The sequence below is a fragment of the Paroedura picta genome, chromosome 1, assembly GCF_049243985.1.
Source record: "Paroedura picta isolate Pp20150507F chromosome 1, Ppicta_v3.0, whole genome shotgun sequence".
NCBI lineage: Eukaryota > Metazoa > Chordata > Lepidosauria > Squamata > Gekkonidae > Paroedura > Paroedura picta.
The window spans coordinates 144,805,809-144,826,813 of record NC_135369.1 but is presented as its reverse complement, the minus strand read 5'-3'; the positions used below and the strand labels follow the sequence as shown (position 1 = coordinate 144,826,813).

The window sequence follows — 21,005 nt, the reverse complement described above, 5'->3', positions numbered from 1 at the left end:
CACTTTAATTAATAAAGAAATCTATAATGAATACCTCGCTTTTCTGGTGTTGCTTGGGACAGGCAGGTAGGACACTGAATTTTAATTCCTTCCCACTTCACAGCTAGCCCCCGATTATGCCCAAATGCATAAATGAAGTCAAACTTTGCTTCTTTCAAAAAAGCAACATCACAGGGTGAATGATGAGGGATAAATAGTGTTGGGAGAAGGCACTTTACAAGGATACTAATTGAGCGCTATTAGAAAAAGAAAAAGAGGTGGGTTTTTATTCCCCCTTTTTACTGCCCGAAGGGGTCTCTAAGTGGTTTATAATCACCTACCCTTCTCTCCACAACAGTCACCCTGTGAGGTAGATGAGGTTGAGAGAGCTCTGAGAGAACTGAAACTGGCCCAAGGTCACCCAACTGTCTGCATGTGGAGGAGTGGGGAATCAACGCCAGTTTTCCAGAGTAGTGACAGCTGCTTTTAACTGCACCACCAACCGGTTATTTAAAACACTACACCAAGATGGTTATTGAAACCTTCCCAAGCTGGTTCCCCTAATCAGCTTTCTCCCATGGGGGAAGGGGAATTTCCCCTCAGGAGGGGAAATGATTGGGAGCTGGTAAACCATGGGTGGGTGGAAAGGGTAAAGCACCCCCCCCACACACACACTCCATGCTTCTCTGGTCCCAAAAGCCTCCTCCAAAGCTGGTCTTTTCAATTTTAAAAGTATCTCTATTAGGATTGTATACATCTGTGCCTAACATAGTATTAGCTCCTTTATTGAGGTTAAAGGAGCAATCAGTCATAAAGAGCTGCTGCTTAGCTACATGCTATTATTGTTTGCATAGAGATAGGTTTTTAATGTTGATATGCTTAGGCAGGCCATGAGGAGAGGATGAGTGTATTAGCCACGAACCCTTTGAGACAGCAGAAGGAAGATTAGGTTGTATGACAGGACACTGGAAGAAGGAAAAGAAAAGATCGAGAGCATGTGGAAGGATTTTTTTTTATGTTGCTGTTGACTTTCATCTCAGATGTCTCAGGGATTGCTAGACTTTAATGTTGTTTGATGTCTGTATCATCAGTGCTATCTAAAAAGTCTAAAAGATCAAGTAAGAACAAGGGGGTGGATTCTCTTTTTCCATTTGCCAGGTAACAGAGAAATTCTCCTCAGCCGGGAATTAAATGTCAGATTTGGGAACCTGCTTTCACAGACAGAATGTTGTCAGGGGCTGATGGGAATTGTAGTCCATGGACATCTGGAGGACAACATGTTGACTACCCCTGTCCTAGGCCACCAGTATCACCAATATCAGTTGAGAAATGCGTAGTCCTATGCAGAAGGTTCTGGGTGCTCTGCAAGGCCTTTACACATCCCAAAGGCTTCACCCTTGGCTAAGGCCAGTGAGGTGGGATTGGGCTGCCCCACTCCTCACCGAAGACTTCTTGGCAAGGATCAGGGATGGAGAGATGGTCTGTTTGGCCTGTACAGCACTTCTGGATAGGAAAGACATTCTCATAACGCAGTATGTGTTCATATGTGCAAAAGAACCCCTTATGTTCATATGTGCAAACTTCCCCTTAGCCAGAGGCTCACATGACTTGTCCCATTGAGAGGTCATCTATCTTTAAACTGCCCGTGGCGCCACGGGCGCCACGGACTAAATAAATGGTTAAGGGGTTCTAAGGTGGGATTTGTCCGTGATGAGGAAGGGTCCAGACCCGGGACAGACATGCCCGCGAAGGCGGGCGGAGGCGCTGACGGCCAAGCGGCGGAGCTCCGAGCCCAGCACTGCCGAGCCCCGCCAGACCCACCTGCTGCGCCTGCAGCGCCCGCATACGCCGGCACAGGCCCTGCGCCCGGCCCCACAGCGCCACCCGACGCGCCCGCACCGCCGCCGCCCCAAACGCCTCCGGCACCACCGCCGCCATCCCAGCCCGCGCCCGCCGCCACGGCCTCCCTCACGGTGCACGGGCAGGCGGACGCCCAGCCCACGGGCCTCCCTCAGCCCCGTGCACGCATGCCACCGCCCGAGGGAGCCCCCGGCAGTTGCGCAGAGCGCGGCTGCCGGGGACTCCCTGCCCACCAAATGACCGCCGCCCATCCCTACTCCTTTCCCACCTGGGTTCCCTTCCCGATGGCCATTCCCCACCGCCGCTTCCCCGCACCCACACACACACAAACACACACACACACAGCCTCACCACCCAAACCCCCATAGCCACCCCCTTGCCCCACCGCCACTTCCCAGCGAACACAGACACACACACACACACACAGCCACCCACCGACCGCGCTCTGCCACCCCTTCCCCCACCAAACACATCCACGCACACACTCCTCTCTACCCCCTCTTCCCTCGCCACCTCCCCCTCCCCATTAGCCCCCCGCGATTCCTCCCCACGATTCCCCCCCAACCTTCACACACACACTGGCCCCTGCCCTTTCACCTACCTCTCTGTCTGCCTTCCTTTCTTCCTTCTTACTTCCTGACTTCCTCTCCCCCACTCCACACATCCAAGCACACACTCCTCTCTACCCCCTCTTCCCTCCCCCTCCCCCTCCCGATTTGCCCCCCGATTCCCCCCAACCTACACCCCCCTGTCCCCTCCCCTTTCACCTACCTCTCTGCCTGCTTTCTTTTCTTCCTTCTTACTTCCTGACTTCCTCTATTTCTCCATCTCCTTCCTGTCTCTCTGTCTTTCCGTCTTACTTGCTTCCTGTCTCTCTCCTTTACTTCCTTTCTTTCTCCCTTCTACCCATCCCTTCAACCACCCCTTGCCCTTTTTTCTCCCTCCCCTTCTTCCTTTCCTCTTCTTCCTTCCTTCCTTCCTTCCTTCCCCACAGTCTGTTCTCCCCCCCTCTGCTAGGGCCCACTATATTTCTTCGACAGCGGGCTTATTTTCTAGTCAATATATATTTGCAGACACCTCTACCAAAATATCCCCCTTCCCTCCCCATTGATACATAAGAGTCTCTGTGATGCCATATGTGCCTGGCTCTCCTTTCTTTCTTTTGTGACCTCAGAAGTGATGCACCAGTGACTGCGTGTTCTTCTAACATCAAGTCATGGCTTTTGCTCAAACTGGAGGGAAGGGAAACTGTAATTACCATAAGTATTTCAACAGTTTAATTTAAACAAAATACTTTGGTCTTAATAGACTAAGATCCAGTTATATCTTCCCACTGCTCCATCTCTCACTCGGCAGAAATGCCGTCACTGCTCCATCTCTCACTCGGCAGAAATGCCGTCACTGCTCCATCTCTCACTCGGCAGAAATGCCGTCACTGCTCCATCTCTCACTCGGCAGAAATGCCGTCACTGCTCCATCTCTCACTCGGCAGAAATGCCGTCACTGCTCCATCTCTCACTCGGCAGAAATGCCGTCACTGCTCCATATCTCACTCGGCAGAAATGCCGTCACTGCTCCATCTCTCACTCGGCAGAAATGCCGTCACTGCTCCATCTCTCACTCGGCAGAAATGCCGTCACTGCTCCATCTCTCACTCGGCAGAAATGCCGTCACTGCTCCATCTCTCACTCGGCAGAAATGCCGTCACTGCTCCATCTCTCACTCGGCAGAAATGCCGTCACTGCTCCATCTCTCACTCGGCAGAAATGCCGTCACTGCTCCATCTCTCACTCGGCAGAAATGCCGTCACTGCTCCATCTCTCACTCGGCAGAAGAGGTCCTTTCTATCAAGCTGAAGCAGCCATTGAACATGCCACTGAACAGATGAAGGGCTGATGTCTTCTCCTATGTGTTTTTTCTGTTCCTGACCTCTGCTATCATGGTGTGCATGAATTAAGTGTCCCCAACTCACTTCTGAGTAATGGTGATCCACTATCATGATAGATTTCTGCATAATTTACATTGCTGTTTTATCATTACTTCCTTGTAATTAATTAGTCATGTCAGAAAAGGGCACTTGTGTGATTTGTGGCCTCTGCTCATCAATTTTAAAATCTGAAAGTGCAATACCAAAGATCGTTGAAAGCATAATAAAGAGAGGAAAGATTGCCAAGACAATTAAGGGAATTGTTTAACTAGGAAATTATTTATCAAACGACCATAATACAAATAGATTTCCTAGTTCCCATTTTCTGTGGGGACTCTGGATCACCTTCTGAGTTTTCTGGGCACAGTTTATACTCTTAATGTTTTTCACTTCAACAGGCAGAAGACTGATAAGGCTGGAATGAGCAAATTTACTTCAAACACAAATTTGATGGGTTGTTGGCGGCCCCTCTTTGATCCTGTATTTTACTGTGTGCATCAAATGGAGCTTGCAAAATTAGACATATTGCAGAAAATATAGGCCTATTGCTTATAACACATAGAGAATGAAAACTAATATGAGTCATTTGAAACTCATTTCCATCCTGTTTTGCAAAATCATTGGGTTGAAGCCAAAGGACTGGGAATGGAAGGCAAATAGCCAGCAATGCTGTCCTGGCAAACAGTTGCTCGAGCAGTAGCAGAAGAGAAGGGACAAACTACTCATCACTTGTTCTGTGCTGCATTGCTCCAGGAGCGGTGGCATATAAATTTAAAAGTTTAAAATAAATAAATCCAATGCTAAATTAATGGGCCATATCTTTGAGCAGACAACTGGGCTTGTACAGATCAAAACCAAAATCCCTGATAATTTTATTTAGGTGATTTTTAAATGATTTAATTTAGGGCACTTATGAGTAATAGCTAAAGACCTAATAGATGATTTAAAAGCTGCTGCTCCCAATGTTGTTGTTCTTAGTTCATTTTTTAAAGCAAGCAGACATGCTTGGTAGGTCAACATGAAACCAGATTGAGATCAACAGTATTCAGGCATCCCTAGGATCCAGTTCCTGTCTCATGAGATGGTGAGACGAAGGACAAATGTTGCAGTTCAGCTGGACATAGTACTCAAATTAGTTTTTACATGAGGGTAATCTCTACCACACACTGTGCTACTCTTTGAGTGGGATGTGCAGAAGATAGGCCTTGTGGCCTACCATCAGAATCCCAGTTCTTCCCCCTGTAGGAGCACACTCCCACCTGGCCATTGCCTGACTTGACAGACTGAAGCTGGTTCAGCTTCCTTGGCTTCAAAGGAAGTCTCTTGGAGTGCGCTTCTTCAGTTCAAAGGATTCAGTTTTCCTGACAAAATCATTTTGCATCCTTTTGAACTGGATTGTACTTTGAAAGCATACGTTCAGACAACTGTTCTCATTTAAAGCAAATTATTTTGAAAGAAAGTGACTTCCCAGGTGTTTTGATTAACAGATGAAGAGGGGAAAGAGTCCGGGAAAGGTTTAGATCTTTTCACGGCACCTCCAAATTAAGTACTTCTAATGAAGTAGGGAAATGCAAAATGGAAAGGGATCTCTCCTCCCTGACTCCTCAGAAGAATAACAGGCACAAAATGTCCTCTGGGAGAATGCATAAGCTTTCTCGTTGAAAAGTGAAGGAAACAAACAAACCCTCAAACTAAATTGTACATCATTAATGAAGGCTGTGATCACGCATGCTTACTTGAAGGTATGTTCTAGCAAAATCAACAGGACTTATGTCCCACTAGGTATTTAGATATTTGAATGAAACTAATCAAGAAGGTTTTCTTTTAAAAATGGACCCTGATTTATAATACAGCTTCATGTGCATGTATACTGAGAAATGGGATATGGGCAGGGGTCGTCAACCTGTGGTCCTCCAGATGTTCATGGACTATAATTCCCATGAGCCCCTGCCAGCATTTGCAGGGGCTCATGGGAATTGTAGTCCATAAACATCTGGAGGACCACAGGTTGACAACCCCTGGTACAGGGGACAAATGTAAGATTGCTAGCCTCCAAGTGGGAAAGGTGGAGTTTGGCCAGAATTACAACTCATCTTCAGATTATACAAATCAATTCTCCTGGAGAAAATAGCAGCTTTGGAGGTAGGTTGCCAACTCTTGGTTGGAAATTCCTAAAAATTTGGGGCTGGAGTCTGGGTAAGGTAGTGTTTGGCAAGGGGAAGGCAAAATGCCAAAGAATTCACCCTCCAAAGTAGCCATTTTTTCCAGGAGAGCTGATCTCTCTAGTCTGGATACCAGTTGTCTCCAGACATTAGGGGAGTGTACTCTACAGCAGTGGTCCCCAACCCCCGGTTTGTGGCCCGGTGCCGGGCTGCGAGAGCTTCTGTGGTGGGCTCCCTCTCCCCACCCCCCTGCAGCGAGAAGCTCGCCAGGCCGCAAGCAAATCGGCCGCCAAAGTGGTCGATTACCTTGCAGTCCGGCAAGCTTCTTGCTGTGGGAGGGGGGGAGAGGAAAGCGAGGCCACTGGGCATGCACGGCGGTGCAAAATCACATGCGCAGACCTGCTGCACATGCGCGTTTGCGCCCAATGGGGGCACAAGCACGTGTGTGGTATGCCTTGAGGAGGACTCAACATTTTCCTAATAAAGGTATTTTGGACAACCAAGTTTATAAATAGGACAACCTCAGAAAAATCCATAATCAAGTTGTTTCATGACCCTGAGATTCTATTGTTTGATGTAATACAATTTGCATCAATTTAAGTCATTCACGAATTTTTAAACTCTGTGTTTCAGTGAATATCAAAAATTGGATGAATATTCGCTTGTGGTATACCATGTAAATACTAATGGTGTCTGAAAATGGTTACATGGTTACATACCAGTTTTTCCAACAAACATCAGCTACCTCAAGCAAGACTCGGGAGAGGAGACATAAACATGTACTGTGAGGGCCTGCCTCACTGGCACCAAGCCCTTGCCTTTCGTCAGTGTACCCCTAGGGTATCCCTAATCCTCAGAATAGAGAAAGTGGGGAAGGGTTGTGCCAACCCCAAAACTCCTACTCTTTCCTGGAGTATGGCTCACACCTGAACTCAGAACAATGCTTCATTATTCTCCTCACCAGCCTGGTTGTAGAGCTTCCTCTTATCCCTCTTCCCAGTTTCCACCATTCAACCCCATTCCACTAACCTTGCCCTTTAGCCTGAGCCATTCAGTATTTGGGGTGGAGCACTACTTCTTCCAGTCTCATGTTTCATCCTTGTCTGCTTTCCTCTTGTTCCTCAAAGGTTAGCTGAGCTCTTGGCAGGCCCTCCTTCTCAAGCTCCCCCCATTCTCCTGCATCCCAGTGCATAGCCAACAAAAATGCCTTCTACTGCTCTAAGATCCATCTCTGTCCACATTTCTTCAACAATGTAAATATAGGCCTTTGATCCAAACAATTTTAGATGGTTCAGGCTGGTTTTGCACCCATACCACAGTTCAAATGGACTTGCTCTGGTTGTGATCACTGGTTGGCCTGGCTTCTTCCTGTTGGCAGATTAATTAGCATAGCAGTGGTACACAACCTGATTAATGTATAGGTAGAATAAGAATAAATGCCCACTGCTTGACTTTTCATCTGTAGTATATTCTACCCAGTCTGCATTCATGTAGCTCACTCATCTGGGATTGTCACTTATTGGTAACTTTAGTTTCAGATGTGCAGCACCAAGCAGGTACTTTGCAAATCTTTTAACTGCATTCAAGTCCCTTTTGCTTTCTGCATAACGTGCCCACAGCTGTTGTTATAGCTGGACTGCTTATGTACAGTAGTCTTCCAATTGCGTCTTTGTATTGCTTGTTGTCAGGCAAAAGTTCACTACTTCCTTGCTGGTTTGGGTTGTTCATTTCCATAGGAGTGCTTGCTGGCACTGCTCATATGATGTACTGCTTGTACCTTTAATGGGTAATCTATTTTGCAGGTAGGTAGCAGTAGCATACATCTGTACTTTTCAGTGAGAGAGCAATTTTTTCTTTCTCCTGTACCATTCTGTTCTGGAGTGTATGGGACTGTATGCTCTATTCCTTGTTCAGCCAAATAATTCCTCATTTTATGTCCCACATATTCTCCTCCAGCCAGTTTGGTGTAGTAGTTAGGAGTGCAGACTTCTAACTCCAACTCTTCTTCTTCTTCTTCTTCTCCATTATTAGTGCAGATTGTTAGTGGCTTTCTCTGAAATCTGTTATTGACCATTGCAACATATACTTTAATTTTTCCAGCACTTGAATTTTCTCTCTAATGTGGTAGGTCTCAGTATGGCTTGAAAAGTCATCAATAAAAGCACATATTTATTTCCACTAAGGGTATTTATTTATGTATTACTTAAATTTATATACCGCCATTCCCAACTTGGCTCACACGGTTTACAATAATAAAAGAATTAAGATATAGTAAAACCCCATTATTCCCTTAATAACAGTACATAAAACCATTAATATCAGGCGGCAGGCGGGAAAAAAGCCCACTGGCTGTCTATTCCCCTCATCGAACCGGGGGGCAATCACCCTGTTGTTCTGCTAGTGGGAGTGAGGCATCAGATCAAGCAGAGGGACACAGGGAGTCCAGATAGAATGTCGGGACCCCACCCCTGGCCTCAACCATATGCCTGATGGAAGAGCTCTGTCTTGCAGGCCCTGTGGAAAGTTGGCAACTCCAACAGGGCCTGTAGCTCTTTCGGGAGCTCATTCCACCAGGTTGGGGCCAAGGCCAAAAACGCCCTGGCCCGGGTCGAGGCCAGGCAAACATCCTGAGGGCATCCAGAAATATTGTGCATCAGCTCCAGGAGTCACTATATCTGGATTGTCTCATTCATTTTATTAAAGCTAGCTCTCACCTCCTTTGCTTGAATGAACATTTGTTCACCTTTAGTTAAATTTTGGCTTTTAAATTAACTAATTTCACCATTGTCTCTGCATCCCAACAGTCTGTGCCATAATGATGATATTAGGCATTCAGTTGTGTTAGACTCTTGGCTATCCTATGGCTCAGTTATCACCACATCTTTTGATCTTACACCACTTGTTTTAGTTATATAACACTCTGGCCAGTGTCTATTTTGATCATGTCTAACCATCGTGTTCTTTGCTGACCTGATGTCCTAGCCAAGAACAATTCTTATGATCACAATGTTTGGTAAACTTTACTTTCGGCATGCAAGTCTCAAGAGTATATAAATCCTGATGCACTTTTCCAGTTGCAATTAACTGTCCCTTCTGTCTGATATAGCATTTTTCATCCAAAATATGTGAACATATCTTTATTTGCTAGTACCCTCACAGAAATAACAATATTTTCCAGTTCTGGAAAATAAAGGCAGTCTTTAACAAAAATGTCTTGGCTCTCCCTGCTAGGGAGTTTGCATGTTATGGTTCCTGAGCCAATATCTGTTCCCATTATAGACTATCCATCTGCAACACTTAATGTCTCTTTTCTTCATCTAATGTTTCAAAGAAATCTTTATGAGCACATATGTGGGTCATGCAGGAACTGTCCAGATATCAAATACAACTTTTTGTGGCTTTCTGTGTTAATATAAATCACTTTAATTAATGCTGTTTGGAATTCTTTCTCTGGGAAAGTTATTTCTTTGTTCAAAGGTAATGCAATTCAATCTGATCAACATTCAGTTTAAGTCCTTTATCAGACTTTTCAAATTGTCTATCTCTGTATGTTTCCTCAAGCTGATTTATAATTTGTGAGGTATAGATTACTCTTAGATTCAGTATGAGACACTACATTTTTATGATTCTGGCAGGCTTATTAATAGTAACACAATCCGATCTTGTGTTATTTCCTTTCCTGAACTCTTCAATTGCCCAGCCAATCCAAGCATTTTGTCCAAATGATGACATAAATTAGCTACCATGTTCATCTTAATACTGAAAAATGCATTTTGTAGTTAAAGTTGGATATTTAACAAAGAATTTACATGCAGCCTTTCCAGCTCAAACCACATAGTTTTAGCAGTTGGCATCTGAATTACTCTTAAAACATTTCTGTCAGTTAAAACATTGATTATGGCTTCTCTTGCCTTTTCATTGTTGGAGTCCCAGTTCTCTGCTTTGCCAGGTCTTCATTCCTAGTTGGGCATCCTGGATAATGTCCAATGAGCCTGTTTCAAGAAGGTTACTTCATTCGTTCTCTCTAAATTAGATTATTTTCTCAATGAGCCTATCTATCAAGTGACCATTCTGTGCACCACAGAAGGTTGCTGTCTTTGTTCCTGAGTGCTCATGCCAAGAGCCTCTGGAGATCTTTCTGTTTGAAATGCACTTAATCTGGGCCACCATAACCCATGTTGGCAAATTAGTACCGCAATGGCACACAACCTACTTAAAGAGTAGATAAAGATTTATTTAGGAATTAACATACTTGGTAGGAAAAAAGAAAATATGTTCCTAACTACATCTGTAGCTGAGAGAGGGGGTAACACTGAGTGTGGCACACCTGAGAAAGGGGCAGTTGACCTAAGAGTAGCAATCTGGAGACAGACAAGAGATGACACTTAATAGGGGAGAAGATACGGACCTCATTATCATTATCTTCTTGCTGCCTGCTTCACAGTCTTCTCTTCTTCTTTGAATATCAGATTTTCTAGTATCTTCCTCAAGGCACCTTCTTCCCTGGCATCATTGCTGCTGCTTTGATGCCAGGAGATGATGTCATCAGCCAGTCCAGATCCCAGGAGAGAGGTAGCAAGGCCCGCACATGGTTCCTACTGCTGTTACCCCCACAGAGTCACTTCCTCAAAGCTTTGGCTGCATTGATAGGGGCTACTTGAGGTAAAAGGGTCACAGGTGGGTCTCACTTGGCTTCTGTGACCCCAAGGAAGTCTGCAGCCAGGCTGGGCACCAAACCTGGACATGTCTTAAATACATAAAATAAAATAAAAATAAATGCTGACTATTATATTTAAGTGACATGTAGTGTTCAGTGCATCTTTGTCAGCATTCAACAGATTTTGAGCATTTTGAGTATTCACATATAACAAGAGTAAGCCACTTTCTAAACAGAAGCATATGGCATGTTAGCTAAATAGGCATGTGAAAGTCAGTCATATAATAAAGCAGAAGAATTGATCTTCCCCAAAGTATATTTTAGACATAAAGTTGAGCCATGTAATAAAACTGCCAAGTATCTTTTTGGCAATTGCATAATTCTGCACATCTAGTATTTTTATTTCTGCAAAAACTACTCCTCTATGACTAGTCCTTGTTAGTGACCAATAGTCTGCAAATCTTATTTTTCAGTTTCCTAAACTGAGTGTCTGAAAAAAGAGATATGAACACAAAAGAGCATTTCAGGCAGGAGAAAAGGGAAACCATGTATTCAAAGGGTCTTGTAAATCTCTAAAATGCTGAAGGAGTCCCTCACACACACTTTAATTTTGTAGAGGGGGGAAAGAAATCCTCTCCTGGGCTGGGATTCTGCATGTCAAGTTTAATCTCAGAGAGAATTAGAAAACTGCTGATAACAAGGATTTATATTAATGGAAAGACGGGTACAACTTCACCAAAATATTATATCTCTTGTTTCAATTATAGCCTGCGCTATATAATGTATCTCAAGTGGTATCTTATGTAATTAATCAGGTAGCCAATTGGAAAAAGGAGTATAGCAGGCGCTGAGCCTGTTTCACAAAAGGAGGGGGCTTGCATTAGTCTTGTGGCAGGAGCCGCTGCTTCCTGCTGCCAGCAACTCAGCACAGGTTGGTGTATGAAAATTATCCTTCAGCGCCACTCTATTTTTGTCCTCTAGTGAGCAGAGTTCAAAATTGCTCTGGAATTATACTGCAGAAAGCTCTACGTGATTAGTCCAAAGCCAAATTGACTCAAAATGAATTCTTGCCTCGGTGTTTCTCTCCCAGGGATTTTACTCCTCCACGCACCCCCCTTCCCGTATTGGAGGTTTTCTGCTTCAACGTGGCTTTTATTTTTGTCATGGAAGTAAGAGATGGACAAGCTCCACTGGGTCGTTGTCTTCTCACAATGTAGGAATATTAATTGGTTGCAGTTGCCCTCTCTCTGCCACCCAAACAACCAGCCCAACCTAATTTTAAGTATGTGCCTATTTCCTCCATAGTCAAATTAGCTGATGAGGAACATTGTAGCCTGGCATTCAACCTAGATACTCTTTCTTAATTCCACTCCATTATTCTTAATGAACAGTTTCTTGGGCATCAACCACCCTAATGACTTTGATTCATTGATGTTTACTTTCTTCTGCCTCTGCTTCGGAGCAGAGGGTTATGCACCCTGCATAGATTCTTCTTCCTTTCTCTTCACCGATTAAGTTATTTTGATATTTCTGTCCAGTCCTTAGCCTATCAGATAGAACTGAATGTCCAAATATCATCTTTTTTCATTGAATCATATCCAATGGCATTTTAGCCAAGTTTATGACTAAATTGTTGTCTCCCTTGAAGTTATTTCATTTCTTCCTCAAACAATGGACAGTTGTGCAAAGGGTGAACAGAAAGTGGCAGCTCTGCTATGGCACAGAGACATGCCTTGCTGTGAAAATATCAGCCCTTGGATACAACAGAGTTTGAGTTGGATTGCACACATATAATTTGTGCCTAGAAAACAGAAGTTGGCACCAAATGTTTTAATTACTTCTGTGCAAAATTTGAATAGCGCATATGTGCCAGAGGTGCCAGAGGGCAACAGATCTACCACAACTCACACAATTTCAGAATCCATACAATTGAACTAATATAAAAGCCTTTGCAAAAAAAAAAGTTAATTCTCATTCCCCTCTAACCCATGTAACTCATTCCTGGTAGACCTTCAAGAATTGCTGCATCAGGCTTTCTTTGCATGCATATCTTTGTCTTCTGAAAATAACACCAGAACTATCACATCATCATTATGAAATAAATTGTAGGAGGCATCTCAGAGTATTAAGAGCACTCATGGCATGCTTCCATTCCCTGTCAATTCCATATAATGTCCCCCCTTAAAACTAAATTAGAACAATTAGAAGATTATTTTCCATTTGTACATACATCTTGTGTTTCATTAGACCGTCCTAAATCATCCTTGGAATTTATTTATTATTTTAACTAGCAGTAGAGCCCGCTGTCAAAAAAATACAGCGGGCCCTAGAGGAGGGTTTACTACCCCTCCCGCCCATGTAGCAAAATGTTCCCCAGGCCCCGGGGCTTGGGCAGCGTTGTAAAGGCGGCGTGGATGCTTTAAAACAGTCCCCAGGCCCCGGGGAAGGTCTGGGGAGCCGTTGTCGGGGCAGGGGCCAGGGAGCCTACCTTCGCTCTCGGCAGCCAGCAAAGTAATGGCCGCCGGAGAGAAGGGAAGCTCTGGTGGGGGGTGGGGCGGGTTGGGAGGCGCGAAGCACCTCCGAATTGTTTTTGGCCGGGCAAGCAGCCATTGGCAGCTTGGGGGTGGACTGACCAGCGGAGGGACCAATCGGGAGGCGCGAAGCTGGTCAGTCCAGGGGAAGGGGCCTATCGGCACCCTTCCTCGTCCCGGACAGGGCCCGCCTTCTGGGCCCTTACTCTTTTATTTAGTCCGCGGTGCCGCGGCGCCGTGGGGCTGTGTTTAAAGATATTTATATAATGCTTTTCTCCTATATCAAAGCAGCTTACAAAAATAAAACAAAAATACACTTTCAACATGTGTAAAATATGAGTACTACAATTCTCCAACCTCATAGGCAAGTGTTGGTTTCAGTTGTCCAACTGAGAAAATTATTTCCCTGCTATTGAAATGCATTTAATGGAAGAACATTGGGCTAGATTCCCAGGTGGAAAGGGAAGGAGCTGTGCCTCAGTGGCAGAGCATCTGCTTTTCAGGTTCAATCCCCAGCATCTCCAGCTTAAAGGACCAAGCAGCAGGTGATGTGAAAGACCTTTGCCTGGGACCCTGGAAAGGTGCTGCCAGACTGAGTAGAAAATACTTACCCGGATGGACCAATGGCCTGATTCAGTATAAAATCAGCTTCATATGCACATTCACTGTCCACTTTAGCCACCCAAAAAGGCTGTGTTGGTGATCACAGAACTTACCTGAACAAAAGCCAGATGGGTCAGGGCCTGTAGCAAAGAGGAGCATTGAATAAAAGAGTAGAACCTGGCTGTGCCCATATCCAATCCATTAGGTTCCCCACAATTATTAAACAACTGTGCATTTAATGACCTTTTGCTAATTGTATCCTCCCCCACCCCCTCCTCAGGGGATGTGGGACTTTTCTGCCACCGTCATGCAGAAACATTACCCTCATGGCAACCCTTTGCACTCAAGGGGGTGGGGAGGCTGTTCACAGCTGCGAAAAAGGCCAACTAGGCAGTCCTCTTGTTGCACGATTTTAAAAAAGCAATTCAGAAAGTCCGTCCTCCACCTACACCTGCCATTCTGTTCCAGGAAGCGAATGCAACCTTTTGCTCAGAATCATACCACATACTGTTTTTCTTTGCTGATGTGTAGCTGCAGACTGTTCCTTTTTTTTAAATGGAACATTCATCCTTGGCCTCATCAAACAGGCAAAGTCATAGTACATGGCTTTTTTTGCAATGCAGAGATAAATGGATAGCTCCCACTTGAAATGCACAAACACTTTCAAAGTTGCAGTGCATATAAATGGTGTGCTTCATAGCCAGGCTTCCAGTTGGGACAACTAGCCAAACAGACTGCATTGCAGGAGGGTAGGTGCAGTATGGAACTTGCTCATCTTAACCTTCCAGCAGGCACATCAGCCTAATAACACAGTTTTGGGCAGACAAGCAAGCAGAATGCAAAGTGTGTTCTAACCATGTCATTCCATACACACAATTCAAAGGGCCAGCTTCAGCAGACATCCTGTGTTGTTAAATACATTGGTAAAAACAATGTTGCAGATTGTTTCAAAATGACCATTTAAACCACCCAATTAAACACTGACTCAGCTAGTGTCTTTATGGGGCTGCCTAAACCGAGGGACGTCTGGAGACATTGGCCCATTGTGTGCACACAAACTACTGCAGATTTTCAGAGCAGTTAATCTTTAATCTTGACTTCGGATTCTGTCCCCACCTTATCCACCATTGTTTTTTCTCCAGTGTATTCATTCTGCAGCTATAATTTTTAAACACACTTTTTAAAATCAGGATGGAACATCACTTATGATAGGAGTGGAGGGTAGTGTTCAAAGTCTTTTTGTAAAATTTACAGCATCGCCCTATTGCAGCTGCACCATAGTGTAAAGTTCTAACTTGTAACATTGTAAATGTTTAACCTGTTACAAAGCCCAAAGTGGGGCCTCAAGTTCTCCTACAATGATGACTGAGCTCCAGACAAGAGAGAGCCCTTTCTCTGGAAAAAAACAAATGTTTTGTAGTGTGGGCTATAGGCATCTCCCCTGAGTCCCTTCTCTGAACATCACCCTCCCAGCAACATTCCTAAATGTCCAGGAATTTCCAAAACTGGATTTGGCTGTCCTGTTATTTTAGGGGAAAAGGACACGAGTTAAAGGACAAATATATGCTTTGAATATATAAGGCTCTGCTTCAGACCCTGGCACCAGGGGTGAATCTGTCATTATATCATCTCCCCATTTGGACCATGTCAAGCTGGTGGCAGTAAGGGCCTGCTCTGAGAGGCAACACCCAGTCCCCCAATGTGTGGAGGTGCCCAGTTCTCCAGAGACCTGTTTGGCTTGGGGAGACCAAGGCAAAGCCCGCATCGCTTGGTGGAGATAATACTCTGCGCACCTGAGGCCTGTGTGGTCCAGGGGAGATAGCGTTTAGTCTTCCCAAGGCCCGTGTAGTCTAGGACAGGAGTAGTCAACCTGTGGTCCTCCAGATGTTCATGGACTACAATTCCCATGAGACCCTGCCAGCAAATTCTGGCAGGGGCTCATTGGAATTGTAGTCCATGAACATCTGGAGGACCACAGGTTGACTACCCCTGGTCTAAGAAACATGGTGCATGGCCCCATGGAGTGGGCTTGGAAAAAAGTTGGTGAAGCTGCCTCTCCCTCACTGTTTTGGGGACATGGCTGAATTGGGCCAAGTAGGCTGCCTCTTCCTCCCTCCTTTGGGAAGTGGTGTGGAAATCTTTTTCAGGGCCATTTCCCTATCCCAGTCTGCCCCTGCCTGACATCTTCATACAAAAGAACCTTAGATATCACCATATCTGCCTCAGAACTCGGGAGCCGTTGCTAGTTAGAGTAAGTAATACTGAGTTAGCTGGCCAATAATTTGACTTGGCATAGAGTAGTTTCACATGTTTAGTAACCCTTAAAATAATGCAGTTGTAGAGATGAAAATGTTGGGCCAGAAAGCAGGCTTTGTATAGAGATTCTCAGGGGAGCGGGGATTCTAGTGGAAGTACAATTTGAGTGAATCCCCTTATAGCCTGAAATCTCCCAAGAAATGGATGATTACCATAAATAATGTTTTGAGATGGCCAACGTTTATAGGCTGTCTTGTCAGAAGATGGCCAGATGGCCGTGTGTTGAAAGCAGGTTTTTCTAGGGTGGATCGACACAGTTAAACACAAGCAAATGGTTAGCTGCACAGCAGACGTTTCTATGGTTTTGCAATTTTTTTTGAAAAAAAATATTGATCATTATCTATAGAGGCAAGACCCGCATGGGCCTCTAACATACATTAACTGTGAAAGCTATCCCGTAACAGAACAAAAATGTTAAATACTTAGTTTGGGATGATATCTGCAGTTAGTTGCTTTTGCAAAAATTGGAGCCATAATTTAATGGAAGGTATCTTGATGATGGAGGTCCCCTATGTGGGAAGCAAATGGAATCTGGAATTGTCATATGGCTACAATTCAACCAACTGTTGAAAGATACTAAGCTAAAAATATCAATATTAAATTAAGGATAATAGATGTGCTCAGTACATGTTCAGTTCAAAATTAATACACAGTTGTGTTTTTTTTTTCCCTCTCATATACTTATTAGAGAAGAAAATCACGTTATTCGGACCTCGACTTTGAAGTAAGTTTACCTATATTATTGCTACTCATTCAGTGTGTGTATTTTATTGAAAGCAAAAGGGGTGTGACAGGTTTGCTTTAATACTTTGTAAGGCATCTTATATATGGGATGGGACAACAAAATGTTTTCATTGTGAACATGTTTTGCTCTGCTGTCTGGAGCAAGAGTACCTAAAGGACTGCTTTCTTCTGAACAAACCTGCCCAGAGATTTCCTTCTTCAAAGGCCATATTTCAGGTGTCCCCACCTTTTAGAAGCTGGGCAGATAGGTACTGGGAAGAGAGCATTCTCTTTGGTTGCACTCCAGGGAAATATGCTTGTTGTCATTTATGCCTCAAACTACACCCGTCTGATTCAAGTGAGCTTCTTAACAGCATTGAAGTTCTTCAAAAGTTTTGTATTGCTGCTGAATCAATTTTGTATGGCTTGTGGGTTTCATTTCTTGCCATTTTGGCGATGTCATTTTAAAAAAAAAGGTTGAAGATACTTTTGAAATGAAAAGGTAGGCTATGTTTGTAAATAAATCAAAATACGGTACATTTTTTTTACTGTAAGATTACCCTTTGTCCTAGATTTATTTTGTTTACTTGCTTTATAGTCTACCTTTTTGCTGAAATTCAAAGAGCAATACAAAATTCAAGTAAAAAAATTCAAATCACCTTTTAGAAGAAGAGTTGGTTCTTATATGCCACTTTTCTCTACCCGAAGGAGTCTCAAAATGGCTTACATTCGCCTTCCCTTTCCTCTCCCCACAACAGACACCCTGTGAGGTGGGTGAGGCTGAGAGAGCCCTGATATCACTGCTCGGTCAGAACAGCTTTATCAGTGCTATGGAGAGGCTAAGGTCACCCAGCCTGCTGCAGGTGGGGGAGCGGGGAATCAAACGGATATAAAGGGGAAAGGCTATTTCCACAGTTCCATGTCTTCTGTTCAGAGTTCCAAGAATCATTCCCCCTTCCCATAAATTAAATCTCTATCCATTATTTTGAGGTTGCCACCTGTGAGAAGAGAAGCCTAGAGCTTATTTACATGCCAATATGCCTTTACATACTTGCACTGCAAGTTAACCAGTGTTGAACTGTGAGGTTGGACCTGGATTTAAAAAAGCCCTGCCAGCTATCAAAGCATTAGCCTGGACAGGTGTCAACTAATAATAAGCAGACCTCATTTCGTGCTGCAGTGGACAGTGGTCAGATAGCAGAAGAGATCATGCGTGCATCCCCCCCCCCAACATCCCTAATATTTTTGGCCTCCTTGGACAACTCTCAGTGGAGAACTCCCTATGGGGAACAAAACTGGAAGCCAGCCTTTTTCAACCTTTCGACCATGGAGGAGCCCCTGAAATACTTTTCAGGCTTTGAGGAGCCCCAAAAGTGGTGGCTTGCCCCTTTAAAGAAGTGGGCACAGAAGTAAGACATAGGAACCAGCCAATCAACCAAGCAATCGTTTACCATTTCCAGTGACTTCTAATAATGTCAACGGCCATCCGAACTTCTGAGAAAGGCCACATAACCTCTGCAAGCTATCAGGCCTCCTAGATGACACCCAATAAACTGAAGTAGCCTTGAACCTTCTTCAGGAAAACTATTTGCTTTATCCCTGTTTCCTTCTTAACAAACATTGTAAGTGCCTGCTTTGGATATCGAGGTGCTTCAGGCTGACACTTGCATGTACAGTGAAGTCCTATACAGAGTTACTCCAGACTACGATCATTGAATTCCGTGCTGTATCTTGGCATAGGCATGCACTGTTACCCTTCTGAACATTAGAAAGTGGTAAATGTGGGCTTTATTTTGTTGCTAATTTTTTTATCTCCGGGTGCAATGAGAGTACCTTAGACATAATTACTCACTGGAAAAGTATTTATGAGATTAGCAGGGTTTTTTGGGTTTACATCCCCCTGAGCTGATACCTGTTACCTTAAAATAAGTATTATTGACTTCCATGGATGCTACTTTGAAGAAATATGATAAGAGTAGAGATGTGCAGCTCATTAACCTCTCTTCCGTGCACCCCCCCACACACACACACATTCACTTCTGGCGGTTCAGTGAATATCAAAGATATGTGGAATGTTGGTTTATGCATAAGTTTCCTGTTCATGCAAGTTAACTACCTGATATAATTAACGATGTGTTCTTGTGGAGCTGAAGCCTCACAATGTTTGCATAGCCAATGTACACTTAGGGATCACTTTATCATCGTTTGAAAAGCATGTACTAGCTATAATTTGAAAAGTCATCCATATTGATGTGGACAGACACAGAGAGTAAACAGTGCAAGATACACTGTGAAAAACCCTCTTGCACTTCAGGAAAGAGCCTACTTTACCACTACCGTTTCTCCAGGGAAAAGGCTGTGTTAAAAATGATCACTGTACTCTCTCAGGAAGCTGTGGGTCCATTAGAAAAACAATTCAAAATCAACATTGGTGTGATAACTTTCTAATAGGGCCTGCAAAAATCTCACAGGGCATGAGCAATCTTTCAAGTTCTCCAGAACTTTTCTTAAGTTCTTAAGTATAGATGGTATAAAAATGGTAAAAGAAGAGAGGGGGGAAAAACCCTGCTGGGCATGTGGTACAAATGTTCCACTGTGTGCAGGTGGGAATAGAGAAAATATATTAAGCCATGCTAAGTGGAACAAATGTCTCTCGTTGCACCAAGGTTATTGGGCTAACAGCAGTCTCCTTTGAACCTAGAAATTCCAGCAATTACTCAGCTTTCTTTCTTGTGCTAATTGAAATGCATGGGCTTCTTTCGAAGGTAAAGAATAAAGGGTAGGGAGACATTAAAAATGCCCTTAATCTTTTGTAATTAAATGCCTCAAGTCCAAAAAATATCCACTGCCACTTCCAGCTAGACTTATTAAGAAGGGAGTGATATGCACCTAAAAAACTAGAACCTGACCCCTCATCCCACCCCATGATGTGAATGTTCTCAATTTGCAGGACACGTTTTTTATTCATCGTAATTAAAATTAAATATGCATCTTACATCAACTGGATGCAAGTCACCACAATAATCTGATAGTTGGGGGGGGGGGGTTACAGCAACACAAGGCTTAATGGATCACCGACAGAGCAAAGAATTCTGTGGCCTGATGTTTTCCTTCCAGCAGTTTCAAAATTTAGACTATGGAGTCGATTTGGGGGTGATAGTTACAAAACTGTTAGGGCTTGACTGCATTGCCAGGAATTGAGGCAGAAACAAGGACTGTAGAGTGCAAAATCTTCTGAAAGCAGGATTCCAAGATGTGCCAGCTTTGTCCATTTTTGCCTTATCCACCACAGGATATCAAGTTCCATCTAAGGTGACTCTGTCTAAGGCTGTCTTTAAGTGTTCTAAGAGAGGCCGAAATTCCACAGGTGTGATCTCTCCCCATGCAGTGTTGCACAGATAAAGTGAGCAGCACTTGCAGGATGGCTCCCTGTTCCAGAACCCTTTAAAGCAGCAGGATCCCTAATCTTATTCGTATATGATCACCACAACCTCACCCTCCCATTACCTTCATATATGGCAGAGTCAGAGAACAAGAATGGGAGTGAACACATGAAGCTGCTTTACACTATTAGTCTAGTCTAGTCTAGTCTGACCGGCAGAGGCTCTCGAGAGTCTCAAGCCAAGAGCTTTCTCTCGCATACTTAGGTGGGGCCTGGAGAGCTCCAGAATTACAACTGGTCTACAGGTTACTGTGATCAGTTCTCTTGGAGAAAACTAGAGGGTAGACTTTATGATGCTATGCCCCAGTGAAGTCTCACCCCACACCTCACCTCCTTAGGTCCCACCCCCAAATCTCAAGTGATTTCTCAACCTGGAATTGAAAACCCTAGACATACTCCATGATCCTTTTTACTGGAGTTGCAAAGGACTGAACCTTCTGCTTGCCAAGCAGATGATCCTCCATGGGGCCATGGCCCCTTCCCAAGAACGCTGAGAAGGCTGATAATAAATATGGCCCAGGAATAAAGTGTGCCTGGTGCTGCAAAATACCAAAGCAGTTAAAGAAGAGGAAACAGGAGAGCTCTGATTGAGTGTTGAATTCCATATGATTCTGCTCTTTTTTAGAAACACGATCCTCATGTGGGTGACGATCCTGGGGTGTCGAGGCATGGTGGAGGAAGTGTGCTTGCCCCAGCCTCACCCACAGAGGGAGACTGAAGCCTGCTACACATTCCCTCCCCCTCCCCCTCCCCGCCTTAACATCCCCAGAACTCTTGTTGGCACCCAGCTGTTTTCGACACGTGA

At 44.2% G+C, this 21,005-nt stretch overlaps 1 protein-coding gene across 6 annotated transcripts in view; it reads left to right on the top strand.

Annotated features, from left to right (window-relative positions):
* The window catches only part of ADGRB3 (adhesion G protein-coupled receptor B3), a 628,454-nt gene that overhangs the window by 596,160 nt on the left and 11,289 nt on the right, over window positions 1–21,005 (top strand). For all 6 annotated transcript variants that reach the window (XM_077307622.1, XM_077307613.1, XM_077307604.1 and 3 more), the window contains one exon: window positions 16,724–16,759. In XM_077307622.1, coding sequence (XP_077163737.1) covers window positions 16,724–16,759 — 36 coding nt within the window. The remainder of the gene's footprint in view (window positions 1–16,723; window positions 16,760–21,005) is intronic.